The sequence below is a fragment of the Athene noctua genome, chromosome 7, assembly GCF_965140245.1.
Source record: "Athene noctua chromosome 7, bAthNoc1.hap1.1, whole genome shotgun sequence".
Classification (NCBI taxonomy): domain Eukaryota; kingdom Metazoa; phylum Chordata; class Aves; order Strigiformes; family Strigidae; genus Athene; species Athene noctua.
The window spans coordinates 11,781,258-11,798,445 of NC_134043.1; the positions used below are offsets into that span (position 1 = coordinate 11,781,258).

The 17,188-nt window shown below is 39.5% G+C and overlaps 1 protein-coding gene across 12 annotated transcripts in view; it reads right to left on the reverse strand.

Moving 5' to 3' along the window:
- Window positions 1-17,188, reverse strand: part of KALRN (kalirin RhoGEF kinase) — a 524,667-nt gene that overhangs the window by 151,958 nt on the left and 355,521 nt on the right. For all 12 annotated transcript variants that reach the window (XR_012633922.1, XM_074910291.1, XM_074910292.1 and 9 more), the window contains exons 19-27: window positions 16,651-16,765; window positions 13,926-14,041; window positions 13,224-13,346; window positions 10,514-10,696; window positions 9,330-9,448; window positions 8,021-8,087; window positions 7,000-7,109; window positions 5,131-5,200; window positions 2,751-2,840 (exon numbers count right to left, since the gene is read on the reverse strand). Coding sequence is in view for 11 of the 12 variants with exons in the window: in XM_074910291.1 (XP_074766392.1) it covers window positions 2,751-2,840; window positions 5,131-5,200; window positions 7,000-7,109; window positions 8,021-8,087; window positions 9,330-9,448; window positions 10,514-10,696; window positions 13,224-13,346; window positions 13,926-14,041; window positions 16,651-16,765 (993 nt within the window). In the remaining variant the exon portion in view is untranslated. The remainder of the gene's footprint in view (window positions 1-2,750; window positions 2,841-5,130; window positions 5,201-6,999; window positions 7,110-8,020; window positions 8,088-9,329; window positions 9,449-10,513; window positions 10,697-13,223; window positions 13,347-13,925; window positions 14,042-16,650; window positions 16,766-17,188) is intronic.

Below are 17,188 nucleotides of genomic sequence, written 5' to 3' on the forward strand. Positions count from 1 at the left end.
AGCAGCGATGAAGTGCCCAGACTTTGTGTCAAATGTCTAAAGAGATTCACAGATTAACGTAAGTCATCTAATTGTACATAGTTCTTTAGTAGGAGGACAAACTGCATCCTGAACTGGGTGTACAGACCAATGGCTTGCTGAGTAGACTGACTGAGCACTAAAACTCTCATGAAACATTTAGGTTTTGTGATACATGGCACAAATCTTTGGTGAGCAATTTCAGAAAAAATATTACTGAGACCCTGCTTGTGCCTCTGCCCATTTCCTAAGGGACACTCCAGCTCTGCGGAGAAATTAAAGCAGTAACCATCATCCATGCAGACACCCAATGCTTTGCAATGCTACCAAAGTCAATGAGCTTTACCACAGTCCACTCTGTAAATGCTGGTCATGCAAGTTAAAGGTGTCCTGTGGCTTCCTGGCTATAACAAACTGATCTTTCCCAAGATTTAAAGGGAAAAAGTATTCAAACCAGCAGAAGCATATAGATGACTGAATCAAACTCTGACCTGACAGACGAAGCTCACTTAAATAACAGACACTGAAATCAACTTGATCACCTTAATAATATGCTGATTTCCACCAGCTGACACATGTTGGTAATCAACAATATATCTTGCTAGCCTGAAGTATATGCTATTACAAATGTTAAAAATTGTTAAATACGGTAAGCACAATTTATCTTCGAAATTACTGAATGAAAACCAGTTCTAAGTAAGGCAGTAATACTCTCAGATGATGAACAAGACAGATACAAAAAGTGAAAGAATAAAATTAATGAGTCTACTGAAAGAATAAAATTAATGAGTCTACTGCAGTTATGAAAGAGTAAGCACACTAGTTCCATTCCCTATGCAATTTCTAGGTAATATAACCATACCAACAACTTCTGAATTTTCTAAGCAAAGCAAGATCTGTAGGGAAGGAAGATAGCCATCTTTATCCTTTATTAGACTAATGCTATAGGATAAATTAGGCAAGTTACACAACTGAGAGTTTGCACATAATTTTCCACCTGTATCAACTGGTCTAAGAAAAGAAATTGCTTTTCTCTACATATATGTCTTCACTTATGTCCTTAGAACATCCCAGATATAATAGCATCGCTAGTAATTCTCTTCACAGTTTCAGGTGAAATATGTCACTTATCTTTGCTCCTCCTAATCAGCTAACCCTTGCAGCCATGATCTCTGAAGCTGTAAATTTTCTATGGACTTGAAGTGTTCAGACAGATTACTGGGACTGCTTGTTCCCAGCTCAAAGGTGGCTTCCTATGATGGTTTATACAATCTGAGGGGTTGTACACTTGTGATCGTCAAGCAGGCTTCTTACTAAGGGGTGTTATTCTAGATAACTCACTCTCATCATCAGGGTGTTTTGGGAAATTCCAGGTTCTGCCTGAAAGAAAAGAACCAGCATTTCCCCTGTGTTCCTCAGGCCAAACTGTCCCCTGTACTGTCACTTAACCACTGCCACGTCACTATTAAGATAAGAAGGATCTACAGGTACTTCACACTACCTTAGTCACTCAGACTGAGTGACTCCTAGGTGATTTTTTGTGGGAGATAGTCAGCTTTCTCTTTTTGCACAGGCATCACTGGGTAGCCCAGCACAATTTCCACCAATGAAGGGAAAACATCTCCCCTCGCAAAACAGCACATGTTGACATGAATATTCACTATTAAGCAATATTAGGCTGGTTTCCAGCCCATATACTGAGCTGGAGTGGAAAAGTACAGCAGAGGAAATGTTTTTAACCTGTACGAACACTGATAGACGCCTAAGGCGGCTGAAATCCTCCACGAGTCATCAACCAATACAAACCATTTAACAGGCTCAAGCGCCACCTCCTGGAAAATCCCTTTTAGTTCAATTCTACTTTTAGACCATTCCGTAAGGCAAAAAACGAGGTGAAAGAAAAAGGTGTTCAACATTTTTCTTCTGGCTCGTGCACGATATTTCAGTGTTGAGTTTAACTGAAATGCTATAACCATTGGCACGTAAAAAACCCCGAGGAACTGATTCATGTCAGCTGCCAACCACATCACAGGTTGGATCCTGCTGAGTGGTTACATTTGTAAAAAGATTTTCAATGCTTTGGAAAAGAGGTTTTAGCATTTTTTCAGAAAGGCAACTAATTAACACTATCAGCTAGCAGAAAAGCATGGCAAAATGGATGAGGTTCCAAAAATCAGAGGGAAAGCTTAATTTAAAAGAACTCAAAAACTTTAAAGATTTTTCTCAGACCACAAAACTGGGATTGGAGCCTGCAAATATTTATCACCAGGTGTAGTGCTTGTAAGGGAAATAGTCTAATTGCAGTCAATGGAGTCCCTTACTAACATGATGAAGCAAATGTTTAATAGGGTGGGTAAAATTTGCAGAACAGGAGGACAGGATCTTGTTTTGGACTTAAGGATTTCAGGTCATAAAATATAATGGGATCTGCTTTTCATTTTACCCCTAAACCCAGAAGTAGAGAGTACATCTAAACCAGATTTTAGAAAGGATTTGGTCTGAAAAATGCACAGAGGTTCCCATAAGAATGTGTCTCCATTAAAAATGAGTTGCCACACCGATGAAGATCACACATCACACCACAGCCTATCAGTTTTCACAGCATGTGGTATCTGCAGTGGAACGAAAAACCCAAATGACAAAGCACAGAAAGGAACCCGTTGCTCAGATATAAAGAGGAGGTGTTTCAGCTGCACTGTGCGTGCTGAAGGAAAATGGCAATGGCTGCTTACATCAAAGAAAGTCCCTGCATGTTCCAGGATGAGCTGGTTGGAGTCAGGCTTGTTTTTGCAGTAGGTGACATACATCTGAAATTTATCTGCCTGTGAAAACAAACATCAAGAGGAAAGCATGGTAAACTATTTCTCTATTCACACAGTCTTTCATTAAGGCTCATCAGGATAAATCCCCACCTCTTAAAGGAACATAAGAACTGCAATTTAAGAACAGAATACTTACAGACAGTTCATACCTTACCTGAACAGTTCCGATGGGAATGAGGTGCACCATTTAACAGCTACGGGAGGCTTTCTTTAATAAGTGCCACAGAGGTAAAGCTTAAAACTTTAATCCAGCTATAAAATAATTGCTAAGAGCTCTAACGATGTTACAAAGATTGTATCCAAAAGTCTGCAGGTCTCAAAACCCAGTCATGAAGTGTTGGCTCTGTCACCTACTTGCAGATAAAGACAGTGTAGAAACTCTAGGCAAGAGACTCACCTAGCTTAAACTGGCTTGAGCCAACATTTTTGATTTGAGACTGGCTCAGATTTGTGACACCTGGCCTAAACTTGCCTTTCCTACCTTGGTTCAGACATTAATGACTCAAACTTTATGTTGTGCTAGGAGTGTTTTGCATTGCATTTCCTAATTTATTTATTTTTATGAGGAAATTAAAAGCATCTGTGCACTCCTGTCTTACAGCAGTTTCATATTACTGAAATCTGGTTTTAGGGGGAGGCAGGCAAACAGAAGAGGAGGATGGACTCCTTTTATTACTATGGCATTTTTTATACCAGGTACCTAAATAACAAGATCCTGCAATTGGGCAGGCACTTTTGTATGTATCTCTGTAACCATACACACAGCTCTGGACGTGTACTACTGCTGAGATGATGTGGTAGAATCTTAAAATACCATTAAGATTTTGCACAGAATGATAAGTAAATGTGTCCATCTTTCATAAATATGTAATCTCTTCTTTGTAAACAATATTTCTGAATCCATTTCATCAACATTTCTGTCATGTTTTTAAATTAAAGCCCCATTAGAAATCATCCAAACATGATTATTTTTTGTAAGTGAAAATTTAGCATAATAACTTTTAAAATACTAATTTCCAGCCTTGAAATATGAACAAAACCATCAGAGAAAACATGAAGATGGCTGACTTGCCTGGTAAATATTCTGAAAAGAGAACAGCTTTCATACAGATAAATGACTGCAGCAAATTCCCAGAACCTCCTATGCCCATGAAGACTCTTAGCATCAAGATTTCAAAGTCCTGTTGGAAATTATCTTGGCATTGGGTAATAGAATGAGAGAACACAGCGGCTCAGCAATTTGACAGAAACTTCTGAAGAAAAATGTTCATAAAATATGTTGTTCACATCTTTGTAGAGGTCTCATGGCATGACTAAAATTCTCTAAGGAAGGCATATTAAGATTTTAAATGTCCTCCCAGAGCTCTTCACAAAGAAATGAATGTCACCCCTAAATACAGGTTTGATTTGATAAAGTTCTGTTAAAACAGGAACCAGCAGAGGTAAAAGCTGCCGTCCTGGTTTTAGCTGGGATAGAGCTAATATTTTCTTCTTGGTAGCTAGAATACTGCTGTGTTTTGGATTCAGTATAGTATTTGATATGAGAAGAATGCTGATAATGCACCAATGTTTTTAGTTGTTGCTAAGAAATCAAGGACTTTTCAATTTCCCCTGTCCTGCTAGTGTGCAGGTTATACAAGAAGCTGGGAGGGAGCAGAGCCGAAGCAACAGACCCAAATAGGCCAGTGGAACACTCCATATGATACAGTGTCATGCTCAGTACATGAGGGTTGAATAGGAAGCTTGCTCTCACTTCTGGGATTACAATTTCAGGATTTTTGCTTCTATGGGATCACTAGCCAGGAACAGGCTGGGCATTAGTCAGTGCATGGTGAGCAATTGCACTGTGCATTACTCATTTGTATTTTCTATTATTACGACAATTATTATCATTATTATTTAAATTTTATTTTACTTCAATTATTAAATTGTTTTTATCTCAACCTACAAGTCTCCTTACCTCTACCCCTCCAGTTCTCCAGGGTGGGGGAGAGTGAGCGAGTAGCTGCGTGGCGTTTGGCTGCTGGCTGGGTTTAAACCATGACAGCTGTACTGGTTAGTGTGGGACAAGGACAGAGGCTCTGGAAAGCCTTCACACCACTGCTCAGGAGAGTTAAGGGAGGGAACCTTTCACCTGGGGGAGTTGAAGGACAAAGCAGTTGTAGTTCCAGATTAGCTCCTAATCTCACTTATCACTAAAGACATAACCCTTGCACCAATTCACAGCTCGTTTCCATTTATACTGGAAGAACTAATTTGAATAAATAATGAAAATAAGATGCCTCATTACCCAGGTGACAAAGCAGTGGCCCACATCCTCAGGCAGTTGTTCATATTTCTCCAGTTCTTTCAGAAAAATGCTGAAAAAAGAAGATGGCAACATAATTAAATTCAAATACCCAGGAGAAGCAGAATGACCAATGGGTTAATGAGTGTTAATGATCAATACTTGTATCTTGATTATAAGGCTAACCAAGTGTCCTGTCAGTGGAAAAAATGTGTCCTTGCCGATGTATGCTTTGGTTTCTGAGCAAAGTCATGTCTAACTCCCCTAGAAAGGAAAAGGTTGCAATCTCTAGTAGGGGGTCAGTGTATTCAGGATTGTAAAGTGATATTCAGCAACCAGATCACGGATTTTCAAAAAGATCTTGTGCAGTGGTTTGGAGGAAGAGTAAAAAAAGAAGCCCGAAGTTGCCAGCTTTCCATCACCAAACTTGGCACACTGGACAAAGGAGAACAATTTAAACAAGCTTCACACTTCATAGGTAAGCAGTAAACTCCCAAAATACAGATTTTGTAATCAACTCTCTCCCGACACATTGTACCAGGAGTGACATCTCTGTTTGCAGATAGAGACCAGTACAATGCCTGTGTGGAAAGAGGAACGTCAGACAGAAGATGCAGAAGCAGAACCAACTGAATGTGCTGTTTTCCCCAGCCCTGAATCAGGCTGGGGAATGCATTAACACCACCAGCCAAAGCAGAAGATTGTGGAAGCAAGGTGGGGACAATTTATTTTAGCATTGCTAGAAGTTTTAGTGGAATAGGATTATGCAGAAGCAGCAGGCTGGAGGAAGATGGGTCAGAGAAAGAAGAAATGACAGTAAGCAGGGAGCTGAGGGGCATGACTGAGGGTTGAAAGGGTGGTAGCTGGAAGCAAGGGAAAGTAAAAAAGGAGAATAATCAGATGGCATCAGTCATGGTCACTAAAAGGGAAATAGACCACCACAAAGAGAGGGGAAGTGGGAAGGCAACTGGGTGATCCTAGCATAGTTTTAAATGGGGGAAGAATATTTACCTGTATGACAAGGCAATTCCTGTGGGATGGAATTCAATTAATCTATTACTTATTTTTTTTGTAATGTAATATGTAGTTAGTAATGGAATATGTAGTTTGAATATACTATCCTCATATGCTCTGAAACTGATTGCACAAAAGCATGCATATGGCAACCTCTGCTGAACCATAGTTATGTGTCTGTGATAGTGCATTTATCTGGCTGCAGCACTGAAAATCATCCAGAAATTCAACAGAGAAGGGTTTTCTGATTTGTTTTCAGCTGTTTTGGTTTTGAGGTGTAAATTGAAGGTAGACTTTGAAATTCAGACTGAACTTGTGGGATTCAGTACCCCTAAATGTTAAATTTATAACTGCTATTGCATTCACATTATAGCAGGGAAACAATGACCACTAATCTGATCTGATAGACAGTCTTATGTTGATAAAAGGGACTAGTTAGTTACAGATTAGATACAGAGTCTCCAAGAAGTGGCAGAAAAGCTATTTATTAACCCAGCTCATGTCACCCATTCCTTTTTTTCCCCTCATGTTTTACAAGAGATCATATTTTTGACCAGTAAACTTCCATACCACATCTTGTGCTGTGAGATGGAAAGCATGTATAGGACCACAAAGCATTGGTATAATATGACTTTAACATTGTTAACCAGCTGAAGGCAAAGTTTAAACTAAGATGCAATTCATTTTTGTAAAAGAAAGAAAACAATAAATCAAACATTATTTTGCAAATCTGGATAAATTGCTTTACACTCCTCTGTGCATTGTACTGTAGACGTTCACTGCAGGACACCATGTAGATGTATATACACGTCTTTGGTTTCCTTAGTAAACATTAACAGAACTATTAGGAAAACCTACTTGTTATGAAAGTCATATATCTCCTGAATATTGCCAAAGATGATGTGTTCTTTATTAAGGATCCCAGCAGGTATTTCTTCCACTCCACTTGTCATTTCCCAAAGGTAAGTCTGGAAGACACCGGCAATTCTTAGCTTTGTGAATAAATGCAGTGAAAAAGAATAGATCTCTCTGTTTTATTGCCAAAGGCACAGGCTGACAAGAGAACGATGTAGTTTGAGATTAAATAAACAAGTTAAAAAAAAAAAGTTCATGTCACAGAAAGCTCTCCAGAGAAATTCAAAGTGCTGACACTTAGAAGTTGTCTGAGGAAAAAGCAGAAACATGCCAACAGCACCTGTCTCTGCTGTCCAGCTGATGGTATCCAAAAACTGCAGGCAGAAACAGTTGAAAGATAAAATGGATTTGCCACTTCAGTAGCATTAGATACATAAAAATCTCTTTCAAACTGCAGGAATGTAAAAGCTGACAGACTTCACTGAAATAAACTCTGCTTTTTGCCCCGAGTATCACAGTGCCCTTCAGGAACACCCTGCTGTGGAGCTAGACAAGGTATTTGACAGTGCAAATCCAGCTCTTTCTCTAGCATCAGATGATCCACATAAATAGATTTGAATTCTTAAGAAAATGTTCCATGATTCAAAAAAGACTAGAAACCAACAAATTTTAGGTCAACATGCAGATACATTGCTCTTTACTGAGTCCCAGGACATTGCACTCGCTCTGCAGGGGTGAGCACAGGTTTGTAAATAAAGGCACACGGGTGTCTCCGGAGGTGCAGACATTTACAGCTATAGGTGGGGCGCGCGGGGCACGCTTCAGCCAGTGGGAGACAAGCTCCCTCTGCTGCCCACCCAGCTCCCTCCACCAGCAGGACATAGCTCTGCAGCCAGACACCAACGGTGGTACCCTCACACAGATTCTGGTCGAGGTCAGCCCTTGCAGCACAGCAAACATCACCACGGCAAAGGATAGCATGTCCTTCCTGAAAATACTGGAGACTTTCCGGGCTGCAACTTACCTCTAAACATTCATGTAAGTCCCTGACATAAGCTTTTTCTGTCTGAAGCAGCTCAGCCATAATGAATCTGGAGAAAAGAAAGTATTTCAGGTGTTTTGGACATTATAGGTGTTTGTACGATGAACAGAATGCAAAACTTCCTTGTGTTTTCTTAATGAATCAGTGTACTTCCACTCTAAACCTTCAGCTGCCTTAGTCTGCACTTCTCAGCTCCATGAATGAAATACCACTTCATAATCTAGTCCCTTCTAGGGTTATTTCCTAAATATCTTTGCTGCATAAAATCCTATTAAGTTGTATTTCTGCAACCCTGAGTTGGGATTTACCACCTACATGACCACCCTTAACAGTCAACCGATTTTCAGAATTGTTTTTTTCTCAGAAGTAAGGACTTGAGATTCAACAACAAAACTTATATCTTCACTAACAGTCAGTGGTAAGTCACCCTGAATCTTGACCTTCAGTGGCAATTCAGATGGATTTGGGAGACACCACTACTTTGAAGAGGCTTTGACAGCTTGATATTTGACCAGAGAAAATCCAGATTGCTGGGAAGCTCAACAACCACATCTATAGTGCCTGAGGCTGAATATCTCAAAGTTGAAATGCCCAATGTTTTGAAAATGTGTCACAGGCAGCCCGAGTGTAACCACTGTTCCCTAAAGTAGAAATGGTTTCTTATCACAGTTGTGCGCTGTAGTGACAATTTCAGAGGCTGAGAAGGGTTGTACATACAAATGCTTTCCAGAATATTCTCACGCAAAAATTAAGACAAAATACTGTGAAATTAGACTGTTTCTAGATTTAAGTGCAACAAGCACTCTCCAAATACTTCCTTGAGTATGAAATATTTCCAGTTCTCTCAGTTCTACACCCACTGAAGTGTGAACCTAAACTCCAAGTGAACTCTTGTGTCACCGTAACACTGTTAATTCCTCTGAATGTCATTGGAGCTTAGATAATACCTAGACATATAAGGATGCTTCTAATTTTTTCCTGTTCATTTTACTTTTCACATACAGCCATAAGGAAATTATGACAATGAGTATCTCCATGACATCAGGGTCTGACTCACTCTTTTCCCTTTCCAAAGGTGACTTCTGATTAAAACCAAAAGAAATTCAACCTGTATGTTCTGAAATTTACCAACCTACAAGTCACAACTTCTGCCCTACACCTCTAGACTCATCTCAATAGCTCCACAGCTGGAAGGAATTATACAACTGTCAGTCAGTTCTGGCCATGAAAATATCATAAAATCACTTTTAGATAATGTGTCATGACACACTATGAGCATTTGGGGACATACTCTTTCTTTCTGGCTGACTTTCTTTTTTCTTCATTGACTTCATGATTTGCATCTCGCAGCTTTACCTCCCGGTCTGAAAGACTTGCTGGAATAATATCTAGTTCTAGGTCCTTGTTATCCTAGAAAAAATGACAGTACAGATTTTAAATTCATTGTAATCCTATTGTTGTGGAAAATGCAGCATGTTCATGAGATCAAAGGGATAAGGAAAAAAGATAATGTCAGAAAGAAGGAAATTCAAAGAGATTCAGAAGAACTAGAGTGAGAAGGAAGGAAGTAGGAAGGTGAGAGAAATCTTAAAATAAATGTTAACTATGAGATTTATCATAGTCTTCACTGTTACTTGTATCTAGGAATAGGTACTGATGACAAACGTCTATATTTTACCTTACTCCTTTCACATCTAAATGAGTTGCCTAGTATAGAACTTCATAAATAATATGATAGAGCACTATGCAGAGACAATCCCAAATTTCAATGGCCTTCTGCCATGGAAATACCTTTCCAGACTGTGGTTAGTAACTTTGTGTAAACCAGAGACCCTATAAGGAACAGAACATTTAAGGTATCTTGAGGGTGTGAGGGAATATATTCCTCTCTTTGAAACTTAATTTCGAAGGATGGTTGACTGAAAGGCTTTTAAGGTGTTTCTGTTTCTGGCACTCCCCCTTAATACTGTGGCCAGGGAATAGCAGGAGGTTCTAATTTTTGTTTCTCTTGTGTTGCTCTATTTCACCTAAAAGACTTCAAAGATGAGGTTGGGGATCAATTTTTTCGTTAGTTAAAGGATGAGAGAATGGAAACTTAGAGTCAAAGCCTGAGTTTGACTGAAAATAATGGCGTGGGAGCAGGATTTATGACTTATGCTAAAATTAACACAGACTTTTATTCAAATAATGTGTTTCCCTCTCCTTCCCAGTAGCTGTACATGGTCTCCTGGAGAATGGTGCTAACATTTGTTCAGAAAGTCTTTCTGACCTTCATCTGTCTCTACCTCATATCACTGATCTGCCACAAAAAACACATTTCTCTTCAGAGTTCTGAGCTTGGCTAAGTAGGTTGGCTGGGTTTTGAACGTTTCTAATGGATACACAATAACCTGCAGCATTCATGCCATAGCCTTCACTTCTCTCTGTGACTTTCAGCTTTGGTATAAACCCCAACAGGACATGGACTTACAGTACCTCTGTATTGATTCCAAGGGCTTTTTCCAGGGAGTAGCGGTATTTCCCCATCCTGAGAGAGAAGTCACGGTAGCGTTTGTCAACGGTGGTAACCCACTTCCTAATTTCAGTGGCGTGTATATGTCCTTTTTCTACAAAGCTGTCAGCCAGCTGGATGAGGAGCTTCACTTTTTCCTTTGTTTGCTGCCCAAAACATGGTCCTTGGTTATGTTGCATTATTATTTCCTTTGCTTTTAATTCACACAGCAGTCAGAAGAAGCTTGCATTTTTTTATACATCATTAAAGAGTGCCTGTACTTCATCTTACACAGAATCAGATGCTTTAAATTTTGCCCAGTAAAACATGAAAGGAATGACATTTTTATAAGGACATTTAAGAAGCTGCAGGAGAAAGAAAAAGTCAGGTTTTTGAAACCACACACACACAAACACATACGGAAAACGTGTTGGAAGTTAGACGTGCCTCCTTCCTATAACAAAAAACTTATTTTTTGTGAGCCTTGGAGCAGAAGACAGGATTTAAAAATCATACCTCATAAAACACACCAAGTTTCTTTGAATCTATACCTAGGTGGTTCTGCAGACCTGTGGAGGCAGGTCATTAATATACCACATATCAGTTCAGGAAGTGAGTTTGAGTCACTACTACTCTGTTTTAGAAACAAACAGAATTTAAATCCAAATTCCTGGTCTACTATAAAATCCTCCATTGGTATTTTAGTTCCAGCTAAAGCATTACAAACTAAAAGATGCCTGAACTCCAAAACATACACTGAGCCCCCAAACCTTTCAGAGGTCTTTTCTATTCTACTTGGGCTCTGACTGCCCCTTAGTCACTATGGTTTTCCATGTTGAGAAACTTTGTGCAAATCTGGCACAAAGGAGGTAGCTATAAATTTTACTCTAGATTCCAAATCTATCCCAGAAACTGAAGGTGCCTGGACCCTGTGTTTGAGCCAACTCAAGGACAAAATGCTTATAAAAACCAAGATATCAACTGTACAGACTGCATTCCAGCTGTAATGCACATGTTAATCCCCAAAAGCAAAAGGAGAATCAGTTGTATCTCCAGAGGTACTGGCAAGCTGCTTTTCAGAGATGGAGAAAACTTTCCGCTCTGCCTGAAGCAAGACATGCTGTCAGGTACTTGACATTATCAGCAATCTGGCCACAGATGGACAAATGCATGTCAGACCAAAAAACATCTAGCAGATTTCAAACACAAAACTAAATTCAAGAAATTTCACCAGCAAAATAAATTAACTCCTGAATCATAGGTCATTTTAACAAATTAATTAAGTACTTAAGCAAGGGTAGGCATGGAGAAGTAAAAATGTGACTTCCTGTTATATTTAAAGGGTGTTTCATTACCAAAAACTACTGGTGGTTTTGCTTTCCAAACAATTGACTTGGCTAGAAAGTTATTGGGATCAGGAAGGTTTTCAATTACAGCTTAATCTGAGAATAACATCAGTCTGGAAGTGACATGCATTTACCAGATTGCACGTGGCAGTGAAAATATCCTAGGTCAGCAGTAGGAAAGTGATTTACTAGAGCCCTAGGGAGCAAGAGTAGATGTGTCAGTGTAAAGAACAGCCAGTAATGATCAATAAAGAAGAAGATATAAAACTCAATCCTAGGCTAAATCAAGAGCAGAAATAGTTTGGAAATTTCAGGATTATTCAGGATTATTATGATCAAAATTAAATTATAAATTGGAACATGATTTCAGGCAGACTGATGATGGGTGGTTAGAGGCCAGAAGTATTATTAAAAGAATGTTGTACGGGTCCTGCCTGATTAAATTAACTTCCATCCACTGCTAGTTATCTCCCATTTTCACAAACATGCAAGCTAACCAAAAAGGAAGGAGACAAGAACACCACAAAGACTGTGAATCAAACCCATGTAAGATGGACAGCCTAATAAGGAATTTAGGGATTACAGAAGATCAATTTCAGGACACAGTGAAATGAAGCTGCATAATATGAAAGCCATGGTCTTGCTGCAGTCCGACTTTGCAATTTAGATCCTTATCGGTGACTGTTAATACCCCTGTGGATTCACTGTCTGTGAATTACCTATGGTTTGAATTAATTTGTCTGAGGCAGATCCAATCACCATTCCTCTGTAAACTCCACCAGATTTCTCAGAATTGCTCCATATAAATTAATAGATTATTTATTGGTAATGCAGCTTTGTAAAAAAATGTTCACCCCAGAGTTTACAAAGGCATTTATTTAAAGTATTTTATTGGGATCAGCAGATTATTTCTAATGAGATAAATGATCATCTGTGATCAACACAGCTGGAATTAATGAAACAAATTGTGGCTGCAGTGACAGAAGAAAGAGACGGGGAATCCAAGACAACCTTGGAGATGTTCAGATCAATTAGTTACTCTATACCATACTTTTATGATTGTTTGAGGATGGAATTAGTGTTAGTCTCAGGTTGTTGTGAACTCTACGCAAATTTCTCTCTCTTCTGATCAGAACAGAAATGCTCCATAACCAGTACAGACCAAGGGGGAGAAAACCACCTTTTTGTACCTATGCGTTGCTAAAAATGAAAGATCACTGTTCTCAAAAGACATTTATCTTCTGTGCTAGGGATGTCAGGAGGAAAACACAAAATCAAGAGATTTAAGGCACTGAAACAGGATCATAACTAAGGCAGATGCCATAATTAGATTAAAGTCACTGTTTACCTTGGCAGGTATTCTGAATTCCCCATATTCCTTCAGGAGTTCCTGAGTTTCTTCTGCTGATTCCCCTGTGGAGTTGTGAGTAGAGAGGTAATACTCGCCTGTTTCTTGGATCCAGTCTAAGGCCTGTGAATGTCAAAAACAACCAAAGAAAAAACAAAACAAACAGTCTTTGTAATTCAGTAACTAATCCTCTGACCAAAAAAAAAATAAAAATCTGCCAAATAAAGGATATCAAATCCATTGGCACTTAATACTGTGTATGGTAAAACACTTTCCAGGAACACATGAAAAGAACACAGTAATCAAAGCAGGCGGGAGAGGATACAAAAGGTGTTGTATGTTTTCTAGGAGAAAAAGGAATGTAGGGAATTCTACCTATATACAGATAAATCTGCACACAGAGAAAGCAGTTTTCTCATTCAGTAACAGCTCAATGAAAGAAGCTTGCTCTTATATTTATTTTCAAAAAAATTAATAAATCCAGAAATTAATCTGGCCTGGCAAAAATACTTAGTTTTGTTGTTCGATTTTTAAGTTTTCTTAAATGTTTTTAAAAATCTACATTTGCCATGTTTTCAAAAGTTACAGTTTTTAAATACAACTTGAGATTGCAATAGCAGCCCCTCACACAGGCATTACATGGATAGAGGAAATATTCACACACTGACAGGACAGAAAGACGAAGTGGGGTTTTTACACTACCTGCTTGGCACTGCGCTCAAAGACAACATATTGTTGGCACTGATCTAATCTCCGCTTCTTCAGGGTCCAGAAGTGAAGGACCCGGTTCTCCCTCTGCAGCAGCTCGCTCAGAATGGCTGTAGGGCAAAGGAAAACATCTGTGTGGTTAGTGATTATGTGCGTGCATACAGAAATAAACCATAAAAAGCTTAATTTACACACTCTGCCTGGACCACATTCCCAAGAGCAGAGCCCCTGAGACTGCACTTCTTAAAAACAAGCATTGATTCAAAGGGGCTGCTTTAAAAAAACAAACAAAAACCCCACAAAAAAAGTCCAGTTGCAGGGTTATCATAAAGGAGAAGATGCTAAAACAGTATGGGATTTATCCCAGCAAATACACTGGGTACATGATTTCAGGTCTTTTAATTCTCTTCTGTTGCTTATTTCAGGCTTCTGGTACTGGTTGACACAGGAGAAGTTGCTCTTTTACTGCCTTGTCTGTTGCTCTGGCCACAGGCTACCCAGCACTTGGCACTAAAGCCTACTGTCCCATGCAGAGCTCTTGTCATGATTGAATTTAATTAAAACCTGAGCTCCTATTTTGACATACCTGGTAAGGTTTCTTGTACAGCTGCACTGCCTGGCGACCCTCTGTGTGCTGCCTATGCAGTTACTGCTGGGCTACAATTTTGGGTTGAGGCCAGGTATTGGTCCTCTAAACTGCTGTCTGTGTGATGGGGATGTGACAGACACCCAGATTCAGGAAGAGACTGGCAGGAGACCTGCTGCGCCTTGGAGTCTAGGACATACATGTTCTCCTTCAAAACCTGAGTTCTCAGCCAGACTGTATCAACTTGATAAAAGGGTGTGATTTAACTCTAAAAAGTACCATGAGCTTAACTGAAAAGATAACGTGCAGAAAGTGTGCAAGAGATTTACACTATATCACTAACATAAACCTTAGTTAAACCTGAGTTTTTTTGTTTAAGCTGAGCAGAGTCATGAGTAGCTGGTGGCAGCAGGGCTCATCCTGGCCACGTCTGGGTATGGAGCCCAGGTAGCCACCACGGCAGATAGGGCCTGGCAGCCCTCCTGCCCTGACCTCAAAGCCGAACATCCACCAGAGGGGGTTTAGGCAGCAGCTACACTCTTTTATATTAAAACACTGAGAGGCTTCTCAACCCCTCACAGTGACTTAGGATCATTTACAGCACCTGTTAACCTCTCTTACCCTAAGCCCTTTCTGAATGTACTGATAATCACTGCTTATGTATCAACACTGGTGGCTGCAAACAGACTTGGATGTATCCCCATTTAAAAGTGTGACGCTGATGATGGTAAAAAAATTTGTAATACTTAAGTTAATTGCAAAACCTAGTCCAGTCCCTGCTGAGGACAATGGGAATTTTGAGTGACAAAAGGAACTTGAAGCATGTCATGGGTGCTCTAGATCAGGTCTCTGTATAAACAGTTTATGACAAATAAAACTAATTTTGTTCTGTATCAATGACTTTGCTTTGGAAGTGCAACAAGTATCCTACTTAACGGTGCTTTTATTCTCAACTAAAGTGTTTACTTCAAAGATTTTCTCTGGATAGAGTCACCAAGCATAAGAATGACACATCTGACTTAGAAAAAAGACTAATATACAAGCTGATTTTTATATAAGTGTGTCATTTCAAACAGGCCCAGTGAGGAACACTCACAAGCTTATAGCAGTTGCATATTTAAGGGATTGCTGAGTCAGGGTTCAATTAACTTCCCCATGATTTTCAACTGTAGGGAACAGAAGTCCACAACAAGAAGCATTTGACACATTAGCAGGGAAAGTTGAATAAAGTAATGTTAACACTGAAGAATTGGTGTTGAAAGTAAGGAAGGAAAATGATCTCTTCAGTAGCACTGTTTTCATCTTCTGTGTATAACCAAAGTTCCCTCCCACACACATAATGACTGTACTGCTTTTAACCTGTATTTTTCTGCAGCTTGTAAGCAAGCCAATAATAATAACAAAAATGGTTTAGTTCTGCAGAATCACTTTGCTCATTCTTATCAGTACCTTGCAGCATTCATAGGCAAAGATTAACAACCATTTAATTAAGCAGAGATGTGGAAACATTTCAAAAATCTCAGATGTATCATCCGATCATAAACAGTGCTCTTTTGACCAAGGGAAGGTAACTACAGGCAGATACTTTTGCTAGTGATTGATGTGGTAGGACATCAAACATGATTCCAGGGACAAACATCCAGCAGATCCATCCTAGGGATAAACAACTTCGGGGTTCATTGTTTTCCAGTGCTCACCAGCAACAGGATGCATCTAGACCTTGTATTTAATATGGCCTTATTTGTTTATGTGTTAGGTATTAAGGCAAAATAGTGTCTGATCATCTCATCTGACAACCTACATGATGGGGGATGGCACAGTGTCACTCCCATTACTCTTCTGACAAGAGAAGCCAGAGAGAGACCATATTTCAAACCCCTTTCATTTTGTCCACCACTACCACTTGCAACAGAAGAGTCCTGTATAAGAACTCATGCCCAGCAGAGGAAGGATCACTTTCTGAGAGGCCTCACTAGCATTGCTAAAGGTGTCAGGCATATATATCATTTCAGTGACAGTAGACGGCAAAATTTAAGGCACCTTCTCAGTGTGTTCACAAACTTTAGGTTGGCCACGCAGCAAAGGGGGAAGCAAACAAAACCTTCAATGCTGTCATTGCACCAGTGCACCAACCTTTCACTTGCTGCTCGGGCCCCCTTGTATGGCTTGCTACTCCAGGCATGCTGACATTGTTCCTGTGGATGTACTTGAGGAATACCTCGGCGTTCCTTCGTGCCAGTGTACAGGCCTAAGAAAAACAGCCCCCATCAAAACAAAGAAGTAAAGATGAGCAAAGAATGCGAGGGGGGCCCAAGGGAATTCTCTGTTTATTCTGCAGGGACTAGTCCTCCTTCATTTGGGAACATGAGAGCTTCAGCTAATAGTCAATAAACTCAGTTAATAAACTAACGGCCTCATAAACATATTAAAATATGAGTCATTTTGCATATAGTGGCTTATTTTACATAATAAGGCAAATTAATGACAATAATAAAACGACTGGTTGTAAAGAGCTAGTACATCACACATTTTCAATCTAACCAAAGCTAACTCATCTCTCACAAAAAGTACTCATTGTTTCAAAAAACATACAATCTAGAGCCATAATTTCTTAAGCCTTGTCTTCAAGCATAGTTTCATGTTGTATTTCAGTTTAGTGGAAGGTGGGAGG